Raw genomic sequence first — 22,137 nt, 5'->3', positions numbered from 1 at the left:
AATTACTGTTTCTCCTTGTTTGCTCTCTGCCTGGGTTCTCTATATTTTCCAGACTGGTCTTCACACCTAGGAAAGCTAAAATTGCACCTTGGTTTGAAGAAAAGGGAGATTTGTGTCACTATGTCATAGAATCACAGAATGGTTAGTGTTGAAAAGATGAGAGCATCTAGTTCCAACCCCCCTGTCACGGGCAGGAACACCTCATTCTAGACCGTGTTGCTCAAGGCCCAGACTCCATTCAGCCTGGCCTTGAACACTGCCAGGGATGGAACATTCACAACTTCCCTGGGCAACCCATTCCAGTGCCTCACCCCCCTCACAGTAGAGAACTTCTTCCTTATATCTAACCTGAACTTCGCCTGTTCAAGTTTAAACCCATTCAACCTTGTCCTATCCCTACAGTCCCTGATGAAGGGTCCCTCACCAGTATCCCAAGACATCATCCCAAGAGCAGTGGGCACAGGGCCAGGCCCGAGCCGGAGCAGCCCTTACGGACGGTTCAGCAGCCACCGGCCGCCCTGGAACCGTCCGTAACGCCCACGCCGGGGCCGACCCGGGACGGCACCTGGAGGCGGGGCAGCACCGGGGCGGATCCGGCCGCAGCCGGCGGGAGGAGCCAGGCCGGGGAAGGGGCGGCCCGGAGCGGCGCTGCCGGGGCGGCAGCGTGAGAGGGGACTAGTCCGCGTCCGGAGGAGCGCGGCTGCCTTCTGCAGTGGGGGCTGGCGCCGGCGGGGCTCAACTCACCATGGAGCCGGTGACCCGGTGGAGCCCGAAGCAAGTGGTCGACTGGACAAAGGGTAAGAGAGCGCCGGGTGGGAGCCGCGGGAACTTTCCGGTGTCCTGCTGCGGGTGACCCGCTGCCCCGCGGGGTAGCGCTGCCCGCCGCCGCTCCTCTCCCCGGAGCCGGGCTCTTCGGCGGGGCGACCGCGTGGCCGGCGGGGCCTTTGCCAGCCCCGCGGCGGTGCCGGCCCCAGTCCCGGCTCCGTGGGACACTTTCGGTGTGGGGTATGGGAGGAGGCGGCGGCTTACCGCGCCCTCCTGACTTGTCTGCTTACCTGCTAGCGCACTTGTGCGTGTTTCGGTCGTGTTTGGTTTGGTTCTGGGACACGGGGAAAGAGGAAGGTGAGTTTTCCGCCGGGCTGTGTGAGGGTGGCTTGCTCGGGACATATATATGTGTGTATATATATATGTATACACACATATATACAGTAGGGTCGCCCCAGGGCTCGGCCCCCTTCTACTGTTGTGCTTGAGTATCTATATCGCATCTATACGCTCGCACTGAGATAGTAACTGCTCTCCTTCAGGTAGTTGGTCCATGTGAGTTTACTTCCAGCTTTTCAAACAAAACCTACTCATTGGTCGAAGAAACTTTCTATGTTGTAAGTTAAGCAAAAGCTGTATGAACTAGCTCAAGTAAGCAAGGACTCTTGATCCTGTTTAGCGGTGATGGGATTAAAAATCAGGGCTCCCGCTCGGAGAGCTGTGTCCCCTTCATCCGTCTGTTTGTCCATCCGTCCCTCCCACCCCTCATCTCTCGTGTCTGTGCTTGCTTCTCTCCCTCTCCCGCCTATCAAAACTTCCTACTCTGCTTCGAGGTTTGTTCACGATGTTGACAAAGGTGTGGAAAGCTTCAGCTGGACTGATGTGTGAAGAAGGCACTTGGGAAGCTTGCACGCAGCTCCAGGAAGCTCTTTGGTGGGAGAGAGGAGGTGGGGACAAAGCAGGCGCTGGGTCGCGGGCTGCACCCATGAGGTGCCCTGTTCCTGCTGTGGGGGACCTCTGCAGTGTTGGGTATCGTCGGGTTTTTTTTTGAAGACAGATTAAACCTCAGGTTTGTCAACTCCAGTTGGACCCTGTGAGTGTTTTCCGAGCGCCCACTGGGATATTGCTCTTGCAGTTCACTCTCTACCGGGAATAAATTGAAAGGGAAATCACTATGAGTTAGGTGAGGGATTTATGACTTTGGAAGGGTACTTCTGTTTTTCCGTAGGACTATGTTGTAGTGTGATTGCCTTTTGTTACATAAAGTATTTTCACAGGCTTTGCTGGAGCTGAAGTCGATGTGAAGTTAGGAATGTTTTCAGAGGTGAAAGTTTCCCTGGATTAAAAGCGGCACTTATAGCAGCCATTACTCCTCTGTCTCAGGACCATAATGCTGATTAGACTGCGTGCCTGTGGTCTGCACTTGGCAGTAGTTCGGCTCAAGACCGAGGCAAATTTGGAAAGCAGGCTCATGTTTTCACACAGAGTGAGATGGATACTCCCAGCCCTCCTGAGCGTGAACATGTATGTGAAGGGGCTGTGCCAGTGATGGACCATCCAAGTATCCTTTGTGAGAAGAGGATTCCACACAAACGTGCTGTGAAGTTATGCGTTAACATATAAATAAGCTCCCCAGAAAGATCTCTTTTCCCTGATTGGTGTTGGTTTAAACAGGAGTGCATTGTTCCGATGAAATAAGCTTTTTGCTGTGGCATGTGGAATATTTATATAATGCTTTTCCCTCATTGTGTTTTTTCTCTTGGGCACTGAAAGTTTGTTACCTTGCCAGATTAAAGACTAAACCTACTAATAATTTTAAAAGGCTTTATTATATTTCAGCATGCTTGGCTTGCTCTCTTGCATAATTTATTTTACTTGCAGGTTCCTTGAACAGGTAACTCTTTGGCTGGACCCTCAATTAGTGTTATGCAGAATAATTTGAGGGCTGGCTGTAGTTTGGAGGTGGATCTTCTGACTAATGCAAACACGTGTCCTTTGATATGCAAAGGAATAAATTAAAGGCTGCTGGTGACTTTTGTTTTTGCTGCTGTTTTTCAGTTTCTAGGTAAGCTTTTGACCTCTGGTGCACAGTGTCATTTTATGTCACTCCCTGCATGACAAGACTGTAATAAAGAAATGAGATGTGGAAACTTTTTCTTTATGGTTATACTTTAATCTCTGCACGTTAAAATTGACACTTTAATAGCTAGCTAACAGCTTTGTTAGCACAACTTTTCATAGTTTATTTTTAATCTGAAATGGTTTTACTGTGTAGTTCACAATCGCTGGATTTTATGTTTGACCAAAACCTAACATTCTGTATTTTATCTTATGAATATTATATTTAATTCTCAAGGTTAATTTTGTAAAACAAGTTTTTAGAGGAGATCTTATGCCATTTGTTTTCTTACATGTGCCATTTAAGAAGGGGGTCATACCATGATCTTCACTGAACCGGCCAAGCTCTGGGAGAAAGTGTTTGGTTAGTGGTATTTGCTGCCTGTAGTTAGTGCTGTGGTGCCATGGAGATGTATTCTAGAAGAATGACATAAATAACTGGTGGGAGATGCCAGTTCTCAGTGGGGAGATTGGTTTTGCAGATAATGATTCATGCTTATCGTACAACAATAACAACATCTTGGAAAATGTAGAGTGGCAGAAATAAGTGGTCTGACTTAATCCATTTTAATGTTCAATGTAAAGCTGAGAATATTTCTCCAGGGTTTTTCTTTTCCCTTACAAATCTTTGTACAATCAAGCAACTGTAAAATGATTTTTATATATATAGATGTGTATATATATATGTATATATATATATATAAAAATATAGCTTTTCCTAGCCACAAGAAGCATGAAACCTCCCCCCTGTTCCATGAAACAAGCTCCCAAAAGCAAAGTCCAAAAGTAAGCTTCTAACTGCTGGACAGTTGGCTTATTTGCTCTTGGTGAATTTGCTTTTTATTTTTTCTTTTCTTTTTTTTTTTTTTTTAAGGTAGCTTTTGAACTAACTTTTTTAACAAGGTAACTCTTATCCCAAAAAGTGGTGTTCTGTGATTTTTGAGCTGTTCACTCCTAGGTAAATACTATAAATGGCATTTATCTATAATTTAAAACAGAACCTATCAAGGAGTAGTAAGCTGAATGTGAATATTTTTAGATTTTTATAGCCAGGTTTTAAATAAAAAGTGCTCTGTTTGTTGCTACCAACAACAGCTGGTACAAAATGCAGTAGCTTGTCCTCGTGCTAATGCAGACCAGAATGCTGCTATTTTTTGTGAACAAGGGTGTTTTTTCTGGCAGAGTGCTGTGTACCAACAGTAGCAGTCTATGTAGCTAGTAAGAGTTGGTCTAGCTAAACCAAAGCTACTGAGGAAGAGTTGTGCTTTTACTAGATACCAGTTTTCTGTGTAGATTAAGCATTTCTCAAGCTTCGACCAAGGATGTAATAACTCTTTAGCTATAACATCAGGTTTTGAAAACTGTATCTTATATTTTTAGAAGTACCTCCTTGATTTCTGTCTGGAAGAAGTGATGGTGTAGTTATAGGTTTCTCTTACAGCATGGTGCAAATTGAAATAGTGTTTCAGAGCCATATTCAGGTGGTACTGTGGTTAGGATGCTATGTTGATTTGACTTGGGGTTCTGCTAGCATGGAGCTTACATTCTTTGAATGATATAGCCTGCACTGTTTTCCTGACTACACTGGCAAGATTTTTTTTATGATCGTTCTGTGGTTAACCTGTGGTCTTGCTCCAGTGCAGGCTAAGATCCTTACCGGCTCAAAATCCTCACCTGTATCTCACAGCACTCCCTTGTGAGCCTATGAAACTGAATTCCCCTAGAGGCCCTCGAGGGATTCCTGGAGTTATTCAGGCTATTGTGGGACAGTTGTATGCCTATGGAAGCTGCAGCACATCTGCAGTACACTGCTGGTATATGTTTGTGGGCTTGCAGTTTTTTTGGCTGTCCTGAATGCAGAAGAGAGCAAGAACCTGTATACTTCCATAGGGGTGTGCAAATGGAGGAACATCTAGCACAAAAGTGATTTACTTTTACTGGCATAGCAACAGTTTGAAGGGAACAGTGTTATGATGTGGAGGAGCCTTCTCTGGTCTCAGAAAACCCTGGCTACTGAAAACCCTTCAGCTAAGGTCATTCCTCAAAAGATGTGAGGGGGGAGGAAAGCTGCGTATGGGATAGTCTCCCGTGTGAGAAATGTCACTGTCTTATTGGAGAACATTGTGCTTTGTTAGCTGTAGCCTGATCTGTCTCTTCCCCCTGCCCCCAGGCCTCACATACTTATGTGAGTTGTGTCTTCAAGCCAAATTTTACACGGTAAAGACAGTTTGATGCACTTGTGGTTAGAAGCGTCTGTTGTTGTGAGGCTCCATTACAATTTGGCCTTTGTAGCTGTAGGCTCAGCTAGCTGGGGATCACGCATCTGCTTTGGCCTCTTTAACACTCCAGGTACAGTTATTCCCTTCCTCTGTAGTTCATGAATATCACTTACTCCTGTGCCTATTATATAATGAAATACTCAGATTTCCATTCCTGGTAAAGCTTTCCAGCAGTCATATTTATTTATAGGGATGCTTGGGAGTAGATGGGGATACATGCTAATTTATGAATAGTTAGCAATTAATTGTGAGAGCCTGGTCTTCCTTTTTTTTTAGAGCTATCTTACTTACCCAGGGAGATTTCAACAAGGTCACTCATGTTAACTGTGCTGGGAGCTGCAAACTAGCTGGAATATAGGAACAGTGATGGATAATGCATAGCACCAGAGGTATTTTTTAGCCTTTTCTTTTTAGGTACCCTCAGATGAATGTTTTGTTCAAATTTTTTTTTGGAAAATAACAGTAAGAACGCCCTGATTATTTCTTCAGGCAGAGTACTTTGATTTCAGTGAAGAAGAGTAGAAGGCTGCCTATAACTGGGGCTGCAGAAGAATCTCTTTCCTCTATTTACTTGGATGCCTAAAAATACTTGTATAAAGTATTTGTTAAATAGATCAGAAAGTGACATTGAATAATCAGTCTTTGTAGATCTCAGCTAAAATTCTCCATATATCTGTCCCATAATGATTTACTAGAGAAACCTGTATATACTAAATAGACCTATTTATATTTATTTGTGGGCTGAAACAAAGTAAAAAGTTACACAATGAGTTTGTGTTACTGCCGTCTTAAAATTATTCATTCATTGCTGCCAAGATCAGTGAATGTGTATGAAAAAAATAAACCAAAGTTTGCCTCCGTGTTCATGTGTTTAGATCATGTTCTCATGTTTTTTGCTGCACTGCACTTGAGCTGCTTGTGGGTTCTGTGAATTCTTTTTCTTCTCCCTGATCTTTCAATGTTCACAGTCAGCTCTATTTGTTTGTCGTTAAATTTCTGTGCAAACTATTTTAACTAAACATCAGAAAGCCTAGGAGTTGAATGCTGTCAGCATAATATCTGGAAAAGCAACTTTTTAAATGCTAAATTCACAGTGGGTGTTGGTGAAAAGTTGATTGTAGCCTTTGTAGAGGAATGCAGTGAAACTCTGATAACGCATTTTAGGTATATGAGGTATACTTAGGTAATACCTGTACCTAGGTTGTAGTGTTAAAAGCAGGTATGCTTGCTTGGTATTACCCAACTAGACATGTAAAATGGTATATTAAGAGAAATTTCTTCTAATTGCTCAGTAGAAGGTACAGAGGTTAGCCAGTGGGTTGGTTGCTTTTTTCCTTCTATCTTATAAAGCTTTTCCTTCCTTGAATGACACGAAGTCATTGGTATCTGATATTGGAGACCTCTGTAGGAAAAGCCTCACTTTAGATAAAATGTTATATGTGCATGTCAGATTCTCATAACTCTTGTTATGGATTCGTTCCCTTCCTTGCAATTCTGCCTGGGAGCCCATATTTTCAGCATGTACATCCTCTTGGCTGAGGATCACTCATCTCTAGCTCACTGCAAGAGCTAAGGGAAGACACAGTATAGGGCACCGGATAAAATGCATGCTCAAATTTGTCATGATGTTTGGTTTTCTTAAGTAAAAGACCCTGACAAAAGGCTGTTATCCAACACAGGCTGCTAGATGAATTGCAGTTATGAGGGATGCGTGCATACAGCCTGTTAGCAAGTATTCAAAAGTATGTGGGGTTTTTGGGTGGTATTTGTTATTTTGATTTTTTTTTTTTTAATTTAAACTTTGGGATTGCCTGGTGTCAATTATGGTCTAACAGATGAGCTTCTTCCAGGCACGTCAGACAGAGGACGACTAGTGACAGTTATGGTTTGCAGGAGAGGTAGTGAGACTACTCAGTTTTTTGTTTTGCTGCATCATCTTAGGACGGGATTTTCACTTGGAGGCAAGCATCACACAGAAGGTGTCAGTAAGTCTAAACAATGCCTCTGTGAATTTAGTGGAAAATGTTTTACTGTTGCATTTTTTCCATAAAAGTTATGATATTGGCCTTAATTTGTACCCTAGAGTTTTCTGGTAACACCAGTTAGGTCTCGCCTCCCTAGAGGGGTGGTGTTTCCACAGCGTCTCCTCATTCTGCCCTGCACATACCCCAAATATGTAATCCCTGTCAAAAGGAGGAAGTAGTGAGCTACTCACATTTTCAAGGCTAACCTGGAGAAAGGAAAGGAAGGGGGAACAGGAGTTAGTGGAGCTGAGGCCTCTGTAGCAGCCTCTCGTGTTTGTGGTAGTTCTTCAGGACTCAACTTATTGTGATTGCAGGGTTGCTCATAGATTTTAGTGTTTGTCCACAGGGCTGCAGTAGGAGATAAGAAATTCAAATAAAAATGCTGCCTGACTGTGGTTTGCTGTCTGATGTTAGGCAGAGTACACAGTCCTTTTGTCATTTGGGCTCTCACCAGTGTGAGATGACTTTGTATTCTGAAGCTATTATTCAGATCCCTGGGCCAAGCTTCCCTTGCACAAGGAAATTGCCTGTGGATTTCCATATGCCTGTCCCCATTTTTTCAGGGTACAAGCAATAACATTTCACAGCTAGGGGGATCTGCGGGAAGTCCAATGAATCAGACTGATCTGTTCCACTGGATTTAAACATTAATTACCTGCTAAAATAGATATTTATGGTATTATGAAATGTGGGTAATTTTTATCAAACGTCATACATGCTGGGCAAACCCTAGCACCTGTGTTTGATTTGGTGAGGTCAGATCACTGACCTCTGTAGCGTTGGTCTACAGAGATGCATTCAGTGTCTGGTGAAATTATAATATTGCATCAGTGCCAAGTTAATATAATTTCTTGTACGTGCTTCTTTGATACCCTTTAACATAAAGATTGTTCTTTGTCACTGTAATGACAAAATCTCTTGGTTTTTTTTTTTTTTTTTTGACTGTTTCTTATGCTGGTAGTTAAGTGTAGGTAAGCAAAGCATCTGGTGTGCTGTTGCAATCAAAGCTTTGTGGTATAAATATGATCTTATCTTGCTCTTTGATCAAAGGAAAGAACTCCATTTAAAACTTAATTGCTGCTTATCCAGGGCTAAAGCTTCTGCTAAAGCAAGTGTTGATACACGCTTCTAGGCTAATGATCCTGATGTCTCTGTCTTGTGTTTGCAAAATGAATGTTGCTTAGGTTGCCATCCTTTTATCATTAATACCTTATCTCACAGTCTTGTATTACTGGAATGAAGCTTGCTGGGTGAATGCTTTATGAAAAGCTCTGCAATATGCCCATTTTGTCATTAAATGAAAGATATCTATCTGATAGAGATGCTTTCCTAGCCAGAAGAGAAGGGAAGGGCTCAAAGTGTTACCTCCTATGGATATATTAGTGAGTCTAGTGGGGCAGACTGGTTAAGGGCTTCTGCTGGGTTTTGTAGCTTATAAAACAGCCTTATCTAATAAGAGAGAGGATTTCTGCCTTCAGTTGTGATACTACTGCTGTTGCTTGTTCTGAAGATGCTTTATTCTGAGCTACAGGTCTTTGCAGTACTTGTTTTCCTTCTCCTGACCTAGTATTGTGAAAGACCTGTCTGCTTGTTGTGGAGGCCAAAAGGCAACACTTTGGTGACAGGTGGACATGTAAATAGAAGAATGAAAATCTACCAGTCTGTTTCACTGGGACAGCAATATCCTAACTCCAGGGCCTTGAGAATTTGGCTGCTATCCCACTGCTGTAGGAGGCAGAGACTTACCTGAGCAGGTATTGGCACTGCACTGCTGAGGAGATATGTGGTTGGTGATGGGGGCAGGGAAAGAGAAGGGAACAATAAGGGATGAAGGATTTTACTTTTTTCTTTTCCCCTCCCTCCTATGTAGGACTTTCCCTGAGCAAGGAGGGCTATAAGAACAAGTTCAGACATGCCTGAAGAATGTGGACTGAAAAACATGTGCAGGGACCAGGGGATGGAGCCGTGCCTGGAGAGTGTTGTACAGGAAAAGTGGGAACCTAGTGAAATACAAATACCTACCCTGACATGAGTGGTTTTGGTGTGTGGCGTTTTATCTTTTCTGGGTGTATGTGTGTGTTTTCTTTTTTCTTTCTTTTCTCCCCTGAACAGTTCTAGTGCTGATGTGTATCCACTACTTCACTCGCCCATCCTTCGCAAGGTGCAGGAATCTTGCTGCTAGTATGCTGCTAGCTTCATCAAACAGAATTTTAAAAGGATTATGGCAAAACATGAAACTTGGTAATTGTTGGCATTCCCAATGCAAGCTGTAATGGAAACTTTGAAAGAAAGAGGAGACAAAAGATAAATATGCTCTAAGTTCTGTGTGCTTGTATTGTTTTGTTTTTTTTTTCTTTAAAATTTGTAGCATTCCATGTAGTATTTGGATGTAGGCAGTACTCACCAGAAGATGTAATATACATCTTGTGAAATGTAATCCTTGTGTAAACATAAAAGCATCGTATTTTCTTGTATTTAAAAACAATCCTTCATCTCTAACTACACATAGTTCACACTGTTTCAGACAATAACACTAGATAGATAAATCTGTCTGTGATCAAAACAAGAATTTGGAATTCAAACTTCCCACAGCATTTTTCTTTCTTGCTGTTTTTGGATGTATGTTAGAACAACATGTGTTAGACATCACTGCATTCATAAAAAAATAAAGTTAAGAACATGGTTTGCCCTCAGTTATGATTAGGATTTAACAATAACATTAGAGAAAACATCTAATGTTGGCATTTGACTGAGGAAGAGATTCGCTGCTTATTTGAGAGAGTGAGTGTGGGTTTGATGCAGCAGTGTGAAGCTGGAGCATTAAAATGGACTGAGGTGGATGTTATGCTTCCATAGCAGGTACTCGCTGGCAATGGAGGATCTGGGTTTTATTGTTGCTCTTAAGATAGTCATCAGAGCTTCTTAAATGTTTTGCTGCTTCCTTTATTAGGGTATGTGTACCGGACTGATGCTGGCCAGTAGGATTCAGTAGAGTTGCAGACCTTTTGGTTCAGACTTTAAAAGTATCAAGAGAAGATAATTGGAGTAGCGCCTTGAAAAACAAAGTATATGGAGGCTGTTGAAATGTTCTTTTGGTGCAGTTCTTGCCTTGATTTAACCTTAATGCATCATTATTACAGTGTCCCTGGTGCTTTGCAGTCTTGATTCTTTCAGCACCCTTCTCAATAGGGATTTGCTGTTGTTTTCATTGTAAAGATAGGGAGTTAACACTGAAGAATTTGGGGTGTGCCTACCTTACACAGTGCAGGTCCAACTAACCTCTGAAGTAGGTTATTTATGTAGTAGAAACAGCATTAGCATGTTTGTCGTGGCTATTTTCCAACCCCAACCATTCTGTGATTCTAAAATTTTCATCCCCTAATGTAGTTATACTGCTTATAAACTGAAATGCCTGTCTGGGCTACTTCGAGTATCCATTCATGGCTCTGCATTGTGGAGCATATGGTGAAAGTAAGTGATTTGCCTCTGGTCATACAGTGGGTGGTATTCAAGTCAGGATTAAGACATGATTAATTTAGATGTGTATACTCCTGTTATAGTCCCTGAAGCCTAGAGAGTGGCTCAGAAGATCTTTTACTCGGTGTCTGTTTCAGGGCAAGTTGAATCATGCTCTGGTCTCCATGGGGTACTGAGTATCCCACTATTGAGTATCGTGGGAGTTCAAGCATATCAGTCTCCAACCAGTTCCATCCCGTGATATTTGCAGCAGAGGAAGAAAACTTGCAGGCCCTGGTTCAGGGTTGTACTGACTGGATTCTCCTTTCTCTATTGGTCACCTGAGAACTGCTGGGGTGCAGGAAGTCCTAATGACAAATGCGGGGGCATGCTCATTTAAAAATGTGTGTGCTTGCTTAAAGTAGAGCATGGCTGCATTTAACATTGTTGGGATGCAACCAGTCAATAGGCATATGATGTACAAGAGAGTTGTTGACTCTTGTCAATTGCTGTGATCTGTATGTGGGAGAGCTGTAACTGTATCTTGTGCTATTCAGCATCTGGTGGAAAATTTGGTGTATTTCAACTCACAGTCTTAAAATATTGCATGTGAGGGTAATAACAGATGCAAGCGTGATAATAACCAACCTCTTCTGTCCTACCTTGTAAAGCTCTGTAGAAAGATTAGCAGTACCACACCTTATTGCCTGAAAAGATATTGTGTAACAAGTATAATTGAATTGGGGATAGCTGATACTTTTTTGGAGCTTTGTGATACAATTAGAAACACTTGGAACAGCCTTCTGGGACTTGTTTGGATCCTTTTTACAGCAGATAACCATCCAGTCTTATGGTGCTATCCATGATGGGAAACCAGTCGTTTCTTGAAACAAGGCAATTGACAATTGAACACAGGGAAGTGGCCATAGTACCACTAGCAACGCTGTGTGTCAGCTTTTAGTGTAGTAAGGTTAGTACTGGCTTCTCAGGGTTGTATGGAGAGGAATTCCAGCTCCCAGTAGAGCCAGTCCTGTGCTATGCACGCCTGGAGACTTTTGTTGGGCTGTCATTCACAGAAATACTCATTGGAGAAGGCTGAGGTTCTGAATGACTTCTTTGCCTCGGTCTTCACTGGCAAAGGCTCTGACTGCACCACCCAGTTCTTAGAAGGTAGATGCAGCAACTGTGAGAATGAAGACCTTGGGCCCACTGTAGGAGAGGATCTGGTTCGAGACCATCTTAAAAATCTGAACATGCACAAGTCCATGGGACCTGATGGAATCCATCCGCGGGTCCTGAAGGAGCTGGCGAATGAAGTTGCTAAGCCACTGGCCATCATATTTGAAAAATCATGGCAGTCAGGTGAAGTTCCCGACGACTGGAAAAGGGGAAACATAACCCCCATTTTCAAGAAGGGGAAAATGGAAGACCTGGGGAATTACAGACCAGTCAGTCTTACCTCTGTGCCTGGCAAAATCTTGGAGCACATTCTCCTGGAAGGCATGCTAAGGCACATGAAAAATGACAAGGTGCTTGGTGACAGCCAGCATGGCTTCACTAAGGGGAAATCCTGCCTGACCAATTTGGTGGCCTTCTATGATGGGGCTACGGAACTGATGGAGAAGGGTAAAGCAGTTGATGTCATCTACCTGGACTTGTGCAAAGCATTTGACACTGTCCCACACCACATCCTTCTCTCTGAATTGGAGAGACATCAATTTGATGGATGGACCACTCGGTGGATAAAGAACTGGCTGGATGGCCGCGCATAAAGAGTTGTGGTCAGTGGCTCAATGTCCGTCTGGAAACCAGTAGTGAGTGGTGTCCCTCAGGGATCGGTGTTGGGACCGGTCTTGTCAACCTTATGGGTTGATGTCAACCTTATGAAGGTCAATCATGACAAGTGCAAGGTCCTACACCTGGGTCAGAGCAATCCCAGGCACAGCTACAGACTGGGCAGAGAAGAGATTCAGAGCGGCCCTGCAGAGAAGGACTTGGGGGTGCTGGTCGATGAGAAAATGAACATGAGCAGACTTCAGTGTGTGCTCGCAGCCCAGAAAGCCAACCGTATCCTGAGCTGCATCAAAAGGAGCGTGACCAGCAAGTCGAAGGAGGTGATTCTGCCCCTCTACTCTGCTTTCATGAGACCTCACCTGGAGTATTGTGTGCAGTTCTGGTGTCCTCAACATAAGAAGGACATGGAACTGTTGGAACAAGTCCAGAGGAGCGCCATGAGGATAACTGGGGGACTGGAGCACCTCCTGTATGAAGACAGGCTGAGGAAGTTGGGGCTGTTCAGCCTGGAGAAGAGAAGGCTGCATGGAGACCTCATAGCAGCCTTCCAGTACCTGAAGGGGGCCTGTAGGGATGCTGGGGAGGGTCTCTTCGTCAGGGACTGTAGTGACAGGACAAGGGGTAACGGGTTAAAACTTAAACAGGGGAAGTTTAGATTGGATATAAGGAGGAAATTCTTTCCTGTCAGGGTGGTGAGACACTGGAATGGGTTGCCCAGGGAGGTTGTGAGTGCTCCATCCCTGGCAGTGTTGAAGGCCAAGCTGGACAGAGCCTAGGGTGGGATGGTTTAGTGTAAGGTGTCCCTGCCCATGGCAGGGGGTTCGGAACTAGATGATCACAGAATCATAGAATCATAGAATAGTTAGGGTTGGAAAGGACCTCAAGATCATCTAGTTCCAACCCCCCTGACATGGACAGGGATACCTCACACTAAACCATCCCACACAAGGCTTCATCCAACCTGGCCTTGAACACCGCCAGGGATGGAGGACTCACAACCTCCCTGGGCAACCCATTCCAGTGTCTCACCACCCTAACAGGAAAGAATTTCCTCCTTATATCCAATCTAAGCTTCCCCTGTTTAAGTTTTAACCCGTTACTCCTGGTCCTGTCACTACAGTCCCTGACGAAGAGACCCTCCCCAGCATCCCTATAGGCCCCCTTCAGATACTGGCAGGCTGCTATGAGGTCTCCACGCAGCCTTCTCTTCTCCAGGCTGAACAGCTTCAACTTTCTCAGCCTGTCTTCATACGGGAGGTGCTCCAGTCCCCTGATCATCCTCGTGGCCCTCCTCTGGACTTGTTCCAGCAGTTCCATGTCCTTTTTATGTTGAGGACACCAGAACTGCACACAATACTCCGGGTGAGGTCTCACGAAAGCAGAGTAGAGGGGCAGGATCACCTCCTTCGACCTGTTGGTCACACTCCTTTTGATGCAGCCCTTTCCAACCCTGACTATTCTATGATTCTATTTCTCAGATTGTCAGCTTGTATGTATGCTTACAGGTTTTTCTCACATTAACATGTCTTGACTGCTGAGAAACACTGAATGGATTGTGTGGTTTCTAACCCATGTGTAGTTGAGCATAATGCATGTAAATTTATTGTCCAGATAGTTGCAAACTTTAATTATGTCCTGTGGGTCTATTGAATTATATTTTGCTCTTGAATATTCCTTCCTGTCATTGGGTGTTCTCAAAAATTTGTTAACTTTTAAAAACTAGTTTCCTATTAACATTTTAACTATTTTCCATTCTGCCTGCAGCGGCTTCCTGGCAGCTTTGCTAGCTGTATATGTAAGGGCCCTCCCTAGAGATGCTTCTGGCACCTAGGAATTACGCATGGCCGGGAAGCTCCACCAATAATGATGTGTTCTGTAACAGATCTTTCAAGAAAACCTCCAGACCCAATTTAGCTGAAATGTGGGGAGAAAGAAGCAAATAGCCATCAACTGAATTGACTGACTTCCTTACAAATATCTGGTGGTGTTTTGCTGTGCCTTAAGAATACCAAGAAGACTTGTTTGGAGCTTCAGCAGAAGATCAGAAATACCTTGTCTCCACCCTACATAGAGTGGAATATCTGCTCATGCTTTTGCCTCTTCACAAAAAGTATTGTGTGAGGATGTCAGATTGAATGGCTGAGATAGAGACAAGGCTTTTTCCTACCTTCCTTGATCCACTTTACATCTTGGAAGGAGGTAGGGCTCCTGGTCAGGTTGGTGGTATTTTGGATTTGTATGATTCAGAGCCCTCAGTCAGCTTTGCCACCACTGATCCTATGCCTTTGGCTTTCTGACAGTTGGGGTGTTGCACTTGAACTGTGATGAGGTCTCTGATATTTTAGGAAGTAGCATCATCACTGCACACCTAACTAGGACTGTAAGATGATGTGGAGCAATGATAATGTGTCAGGCATCTAACTGAAGCAATTGGTTTAGATGTTTAAAACAATTGCAAATAGATGGGGAAGCTGAGACATTTGGTGATTGACTGCTCAGTTAATAAACCTTGTCTTTTTGACACGGCCTGTTTCAGAGAAAGCTGAGATGTTTCAGCAATATGCTTTAAAGTTTCTATTGTGTTTGATGCCTCAAGACAGGTCTCTTCTGTCACTGGGACAACACTCAACAAATTTCAGTGCTGCAAAGTATTTGTGTGCGGTTTTTTTTGGTTTGTGTTTTTTTTTGTGTTTTTTTTTGTTTGTGTTTTTTTTGTTTGTTTTTTGTTTTTTTGCTAGCTAGGTGAGCTAACTGTATCAGTCTTTTCTTCCCCTCTCTTTGCAGCCATCTGGATTGCTTCAAATGTATGCTGGCTGAATTTGGTTTCAAAGGTCTTTGCGGTCAGGCATTCTCCTGCACATCTTCCCTGGGAACCCAATGGCTTTACATGAACACCCTTTAAGCTTTCTAATCCTTCTCCCATGGCTGTGAAGCTCTCCTCAAAGCTGTCAGCTGTGATGGTATCAAGCTTCTGAGCCTTTTGCAGGTGAAGGGCAATGTCTAGTTCAGTGAAACAGTTGCCTGTGTCATGGGGTGGAGTGTCATTCTTCCTCTTATGTTTCCCTCTGTTTCAAGCTCCCTTTAGACAGGGGTTGAGATTTTTGGTTTCTGGTTTTGAGGATCTGTGTGTAGAACACACATGGCTCATGGAAGGAAGCACTGTGATGAGCTATTTAAAACAATGCAAATGATAACTTTAGAGAATCTGGAATTCCTGATGTAAATGCTGTGGGGATTTTAAACATGAAGTAATGTGTGCATCCAAGTAATGACAGCATCACGCAGGAGAATTCGGTAGTGACCCCATGGGATCTGTTCATGATGGAAAGAGGAGGTATGCACCATCAGCATTTTTCTGCTAGTGTCATTCAACTTGCTGTGACATAGTGATGTGATTAGCTGGTGCTGATGGCCAGTGATTCTCATGTGCCTGTATTTACACCTCCCTGGTGACTGTAAGGTGCTAGGCATAAACGTTTCCAAACAGTGTAGGAGGTTGTCATCTAAAAGGCTGCCTATCTGGCAATTACATCAGCTGTTGCCTTACAGCAAACTGCTCCTTGACTAGATCATGGGTGTAACAGTAATCACAGTGTTAGCAAGGGTGCATACACAAAGGAGAGGCAGAGGGTGAGTAATGTACCTTGCTGCAATCAGCCAAAACAGTTCCACATGGTGATGTGAGAAGGCAGCCAAACTAAATTAAAGGGATCACCCCATTTCTTCTTGGGAGCCAAGAGGCGGTCAGTTTTGTAATGTTGCTTCTTGTTTCCACTGTGGGAACAGGCATCAGAGTGTTAATTATCAGAGTTCAAGAAAAGGAGCTCTTATGACTAATGAAGTACTCCTTCAACCACAAAAACCTTGAAACTTTAAAAAGGCAAGCTCTTAATTGCACGTTTGAGATGAAGGCCCTCGGGCGGGGGGTTGTTGTGCTGTATTAACCACATAAAGTTGTCAGGCACACAAGCTTCATGTCTTCATGTGCTAGAGACACAAACAAGTAATGTGGGATATACTATAACTGAGCTTTTAGAAAACAAAATGACTTTGTGCTTGACCTGTTTGCTGAAGGATAGTACTAATTTTTTTTGGGCCAGCAAAGGCATTTATTATTATTATTATTATTATTATTATTATTATTATTATTATTATTATTATTATTATTATTTCACCCCAGTTGATAAGGAGTGTAAAAATGTCACTTGCTGCAAAGATGTTCAGCTCTTTTCCCTGTGGAAGGGACCTAACCTATTAAAGTTGATAAGCCATGGTGGCAGCCACTTTAGTTGAGAATGCTTCAAAGGGGACAATGCTTTTGTGTTGCCTTACTCCATGTGTAATTACTGTGATTAATATTCATATTGCATATGATTGAGTTCTGTGCTTATACTTACTCCCATTTTATTCCCTTGGAAGAGAATTGTGAAGAAGTTTTTAGCAACAGTAAACCAGATGTGCACAGACTTGGTGATGGGATGTGTGGGCTGATGGAAGTCCAGCTCTGGTTGAAGTGGGCTGATGTTTAGATTTTTGTCTTTGAGTGGAATGGGTTGGTTGTTTTTTAGGTTGGGTTCTTGCTTTGCCAGGGAGTTTTGCTATGCAGTTGTCTCTGAAGGCTTTCCTCGCTGGAGGTTTCAGCATGGAGGTGGAGTGAGGCTGTGTGGGAGTCTGATTCTTCCCCTTTGTCCCAAAGCTCCCCAGACCCTGCCAGCTCCCTCTCTAAGGAAAAGCTGTCAGCTCTGGTCTGCAGGTAAATGCATGGTTTTAGTTTGTGGCTTTCATTCCAGCATCTTTCAGCACATGTGCATGCGAGGGGAAGCAGTTGTTGAAGTTTAGTGTCTGCAGACCAAGATGTTGATGACAGTTTTATATCTATTAAAATTAAACATGTGGGGGGTGGGGGGGAGGAGAGGGGAAGAAATGTCTGTCTTATTTCACGTGAGTGGGATGGAATAACTAGAGAGACTGACTTTGTGGATAAGAAGGCTTTCCTGTTACCTTGTTTGTTGTAGGACTACAATGCTCTTCTGTGTATTGCTTGCTTTTGAGATACTGCTACTTCTGTCAATTTGAAATAAACACAGCTAGGAAAATGCAAAAAAAGAGTGTTTCTTGCTGAAGCAGTGTGACCATTTGAAGGTCAGTTAAATGGTCTCTGTTGGGGGAATGTCTCGCTTGAAATTTTCAGTAGCAGTTTCTCTTCATCTTTCCTCCTGTGGCTGTATTTCCTTTAATTCCTGGTATTTTCCTGTTATGTGGTCTTCTTTCCCAGGTGGTATTTTGCCTCACTGGTCTTACTTGGATAGGAGAAGCCTCACTGTCTCCTGACTGTTTTATAACAGGTTTTCAAAGGTTTTGGGACTTTTTTTCCTCGGTAAAGAAGCCGCTTATAGAAGTGATGAAGAGCAGTAAATGTTTTGATGAATTGTATTAGTCTTAGTGTGGGGAGCCCTCATTCTTTTCTAGCTAATGGTAAGCAGAAGACAGGAGTGCCTGGCAGCCTTTGTGATGACAGTTTGGAAACAAGTACTTCACAGCTTTCTGCTGAGGGGTCTCCATTACTTGTGCAGAGAGCATTGCTGGGTTTTTTTCTGGAGGCTTTGGTAGAGAGCACATGTGGCTGGTGCCATCCTCTTGGTAGCAGTCTCTTGACTGGGGATATGAAGCCAAGTCTGCATAATGAAAAAGTATTTGTGTGAGATACTGTTTCTTTGCTGCTGTTTTGATAACTTATAAAATCACCCTCCTTCCTCTCTCTCTCTCCCCACCCTTTGCCCTCACCTGCTATTCCTCACCTTCTGTAAGACCTAATGATTAACTTGGGTGTAAATAAGGTCACTACAGTGCCTGTAAGTGAAGAACAGAGATGAATAGTGATCAAACAGGCTTATGTAAATCACCATCTTAAAAGACCATCACTGCATAACTAACAAACAGGAGTATTTCAGGAGTTGAAGAAGATCAACCTGGTTGCATGTTCTTTCTTCACTTACAAAATAGCACACTGAGTACTACTTCTGAATTTACATGTCCTTGGGCACAAAAAGCAATTTGACATGATTTGGAAGTTTGAAATTTTGATCACTAACTGAAGTATTAACCATGCGGCACCTCAACTTGCAGAAGTCTGAGCTGTGGAAATAAGCTCTAGCTTCAAGAGAGTATTTGCCCTCTTTAGGTAGATGGCTTGGAAATCAAACTCTGTAATACTTGAGATAAAGTATGTATCCAGGAGAGAGGCTGTTCGGGCAGCTTTAATTTGGTCAAAACAAACTAAGAACCTGTATTAGGTTTTATAATTACAATTGTATTTAAATAAAAATTATTTTAATTTAAATTAAAATAAAAACCTTATTTTAAATTGTATTTAAATAAAACATATGATATTTCTGGATTTAATGTAATATCGTATTTTTTAGTAGGCAAACAGCTTCTAGGTTTCCATGCTTTTCAGTTCCGTACAGCCTTTATACCCGTCAGAAACACCATTACAAAAACGGTGCAACTTTTAAAGATGGGCAAGGGAGAGGGGGGAGAGAGAAAAAAAGTTTTTTTTTTTTTTTTTTTTTTACAGAAATTTTGTAACCTTTTGCATGTTTTGAATTAATGGCTCTAGTAAGTCCATTCTGTGATTACGGTAGTTATAACTCCTTTAAAAGATTGGGGGAAGAGGAGTGGATATCATATTTCAGCTTTCCACTGGACAGTTATGTTGAAGACAAGATAGGTATGTGTTAGAATGAAGTGGCTAGGCTTCTTCCAAATTTGGATTTCAAGGGCCAGCAAAGCTTTGAGAATTTTACAGTGCTTATGAAATATAACTTAGTTCTTCTTTCTACCCCATTCTTCTCTTCAAGTTAGTGACATAAATCACTCAGTTTCACATGAAACTTTGCATGTATTACTCTTCATTATTTCTACTCTCTGTACTGATTTGCAAAAACCACTAAAATTTGTAATAGCTGGTAGTGGACAGCATAAAACTTCTGAGCACCAACAGGATTCTTGAGGTTTTACAAATGTAGTGCTATTTGACAGGTAAATAGAGGAGCAGTAAGTAGAAGACAAGTAAGAAATGAATGTGCAAATCACCCTGGAAATAGCAATTGGGGAGGGGATCATATTTGATATAAACATGCAAAAATGATTTGCACCCACTGATTTTAGGACAGTATTTTCATCCGTTTGTTTCTATCCTGTTTGAGATTTTTTGGATCGAGTTAATTTTTAATGATAAACTACTATTTTAACAGTAAGTGCAGTCATCCCTTCTTCTGCTCTTGCAATTTCTCTAGTGTGTCTTCATAACCAAGGCTAGTGACATTATGTTGGAGAGTTTTGTCTGTAACATTTTTATTGTTAACAGGTGTCTCCTGTTGTTGTCCAGCTAAACAGCCATATCCTTCTGATTATGTACTTGGGGTAGCTAAAGCAGGGTCTACTGCAGTATGCTCTGAGTCAACATAAGTGTGCAAGAAATATCTATGGGGTTTATTGATTTATAAAAAGAGCAACCAAGAAGAGTGAAGAAAAGCAACCCTATTATAGTGATGCAAAAGTTTAGTAGGTGACATTTTGATCGCTGCTCTTAATACAGCTGCAGGACTGTAGGTTATTTTTGGTGCTTAAAGTACTGTTACAGGTTCAGGGCCCCATTGTAAAAGATTGTATGCAATCTCCCGCATACACACACGTAGACAAGTAGCACATGCTCCCCAAGGACTAAATTGTGTCAGACATTAAGAATGCAAACCATTTATAGGATTTTCATCCCTTTGTGCATCTGTTTTGCAAATACGGAACTTTCAAGCCTTAAGGGGAGATTGTCCACTTTATACTTTTATAGAAGCAGGGCCGCTAAATGGCTAGTTTATCACTTTCTTTATTTAAAAGATAAAGAATGGATAGTAACATGGAAAAACTGTTCACAGGGCATCAGTGGTATTTTTATGGGTAGTTACAGAATTGTTAAATGTATGAGAATAATGAACTGAAGAAGTATCAGTAGGCAAAAGGTAATACTGGTGGAAATACAGGTGGCTGTATTTTACTGAGGCTAAATCTCTGAAGCAGAAACATTTCCTTGTTCAGACAGCTTTGAATTTTTGACACCATGCAGTTTCATCATTGCAGTGGAGATGATGTAAACTGTATATTACTCTGAATACATGAACATTACAATGGAAATTACAAGACTTTATAAGGGGAATGCCTTATTAAATTGTCCAGGAGTGCTCCCATATCTGGTGCTGCTGTGCAAATTGTTTTTAAATCTGGCTGTGAATTACTTTATAACAATAATGAAGTTAGGCGAGCTAGTAAAGTACAGTGATGGGGAGCTGCCTATTTGCAAGCTTAACTTCATATGCCTGCTGTTTGGAAAACTGGAGCAAGGAGATGAGGGAGGGGGTGAAACCTGCCAAAGGACATACTCCTGAGTAAAAAGTGAATGTTGCTTTACTTTAAGCAATATTATACTAAGTGACTGATGGTAATAACACCTGGGACCCAGAAGACCGGTCTGACTAGCAGCCTGGGACACTGATGTGGCACAGCATAAGCCAATTTTGAAAGCTTGGGCAGTATATGCACTTGGTGAGTTTTGAATATTTTGTACTGGGATACAGAGAGAGAGGTGTCTTGTGGGAGGGATTTCATTGTTGGGTTAAGTACTAATAATGCAGAGACCTTGTCCATCTATGTCCCATCTTCTCCGTCCTCCCTGCCCCTGGCCCAATACTTTCAGAGACAAGTAGAATTCTCACCTATACCTTGTAGGACCGTGTATTAACATGCTAGCTGTGTAAGCATCCATCCTACACCACTGTCACTGTCCTCTGTTTTGTGGCATAAACTGCCTCTTGTCCAACATGCCATAAGTCATTAAAGTGCCTTCTTGTATTCATTAAGTTCGTGGTTCCAAATACAGCCCTGCAGCACTGGTTCCACCTAAATGGCACTTAGATTGTGTATTTCCCATATCTGTCATTTGCTGCCAGGCTGTGCATTGGTGCCTTGGGAGTGGTGTATGTTGGTCCATTACGAAGCTTGTCCAGGCTGTGGTTCGCAGTGTTTCTCTGGTGTACTGCTGTGAGTCCCAGAAGATATTCAGACACAGCCAGGGCACTCAGTGGAGCCCCTTATCACCTCTGTTTTGGCCTTCTGTCAACCCTTTTGCTGTAGATAGGACCTGGAAGGTTTTCTGGCAAGGGGGTTGTAGTGTGGTGGAGGTGAGAAAGAAAGGGGTTCAGGGATCCTGGAGTGAGGAATAGGATGGATGATGGGAAGAATGACACCAGAGAGGTGGTCTTCATCTGTACATGACTTACAGATTGTGTCCTAATTTTGCAATTTCCACAGCTTCCAGAGTTTTTGTCTCAGGAGGCTTAAATGCTTCCATATTCCTGGTATGGATTAAGCTGTAATATGCATTTCACATGAACAATAAAACAAAATTAAATTTTTTCATTAAAAAAAAAAAAAAGGAAAAAAGTCTGGTTCCTGAAATCTTGTGGATGACACCACAGCTAGCATTAAGACTATTTTAGGTTCAGTGTTATTATACTTTTGTAAGCAAAATGGTGAGGTGTTTTAAAGGCATGTTTTGAGTAGAAGTTCTCCTGTAAAATGAGTGTTCTAGAATAGCGGTATAAAAAAGAAACCACCCAGCAAATTCAGCATGGTTTTGTGAGTTAGAA

At 42.5% G+C, this 22,137-nt stretch overlaps 1 protein-coding gene across 2 annotated transcripts in view; it reads left to right on the top strand.

The window, feature by feature from the left end:
- Window positions 1-511: 511 nt before the first annotated feature.
- CNKSR3 (CNKSR family member 3) overlaps window positions 512-22,137 on the top strand; it is a 147,398-nt gene continuing 125,772 nt past the window's right edge. The window contains exon 1 of one of the 2 annotated variants that reach the window (XM_065680599.1): window positions 512-797. In XM_065680599.1, coding sequence (XP_065536671.1) covers window positions 746-797 — 52 coding nt within the window. In that variant the 5' untranslated portion in view covers window positions 512-745. The remainder of the gene's footprint in view (window positions 798-22,137) is intronic. The other variant, XM_065680598.1, reaches the window with a different exon arrangement.

Source organism: Lathamus discolor, chromosome 5 (genome assembly GCF_037157495.1).
Source record: "Lathamus discolor isolate bLatDis1 chromosome 5, bLatDis1.hap1, whole genome shotgun sequence".
Taxonomy (NCBI): Eukaryota; Metazoa; Chordata; class Aves; order Psittaciformes; family Psittacidae; genus Lathamus; species Lathamus discolor.
Note: the sequence above shows the minus strand (reverse complement) of the source record. Positions and strands in the feature narration are given on the sequence as shown.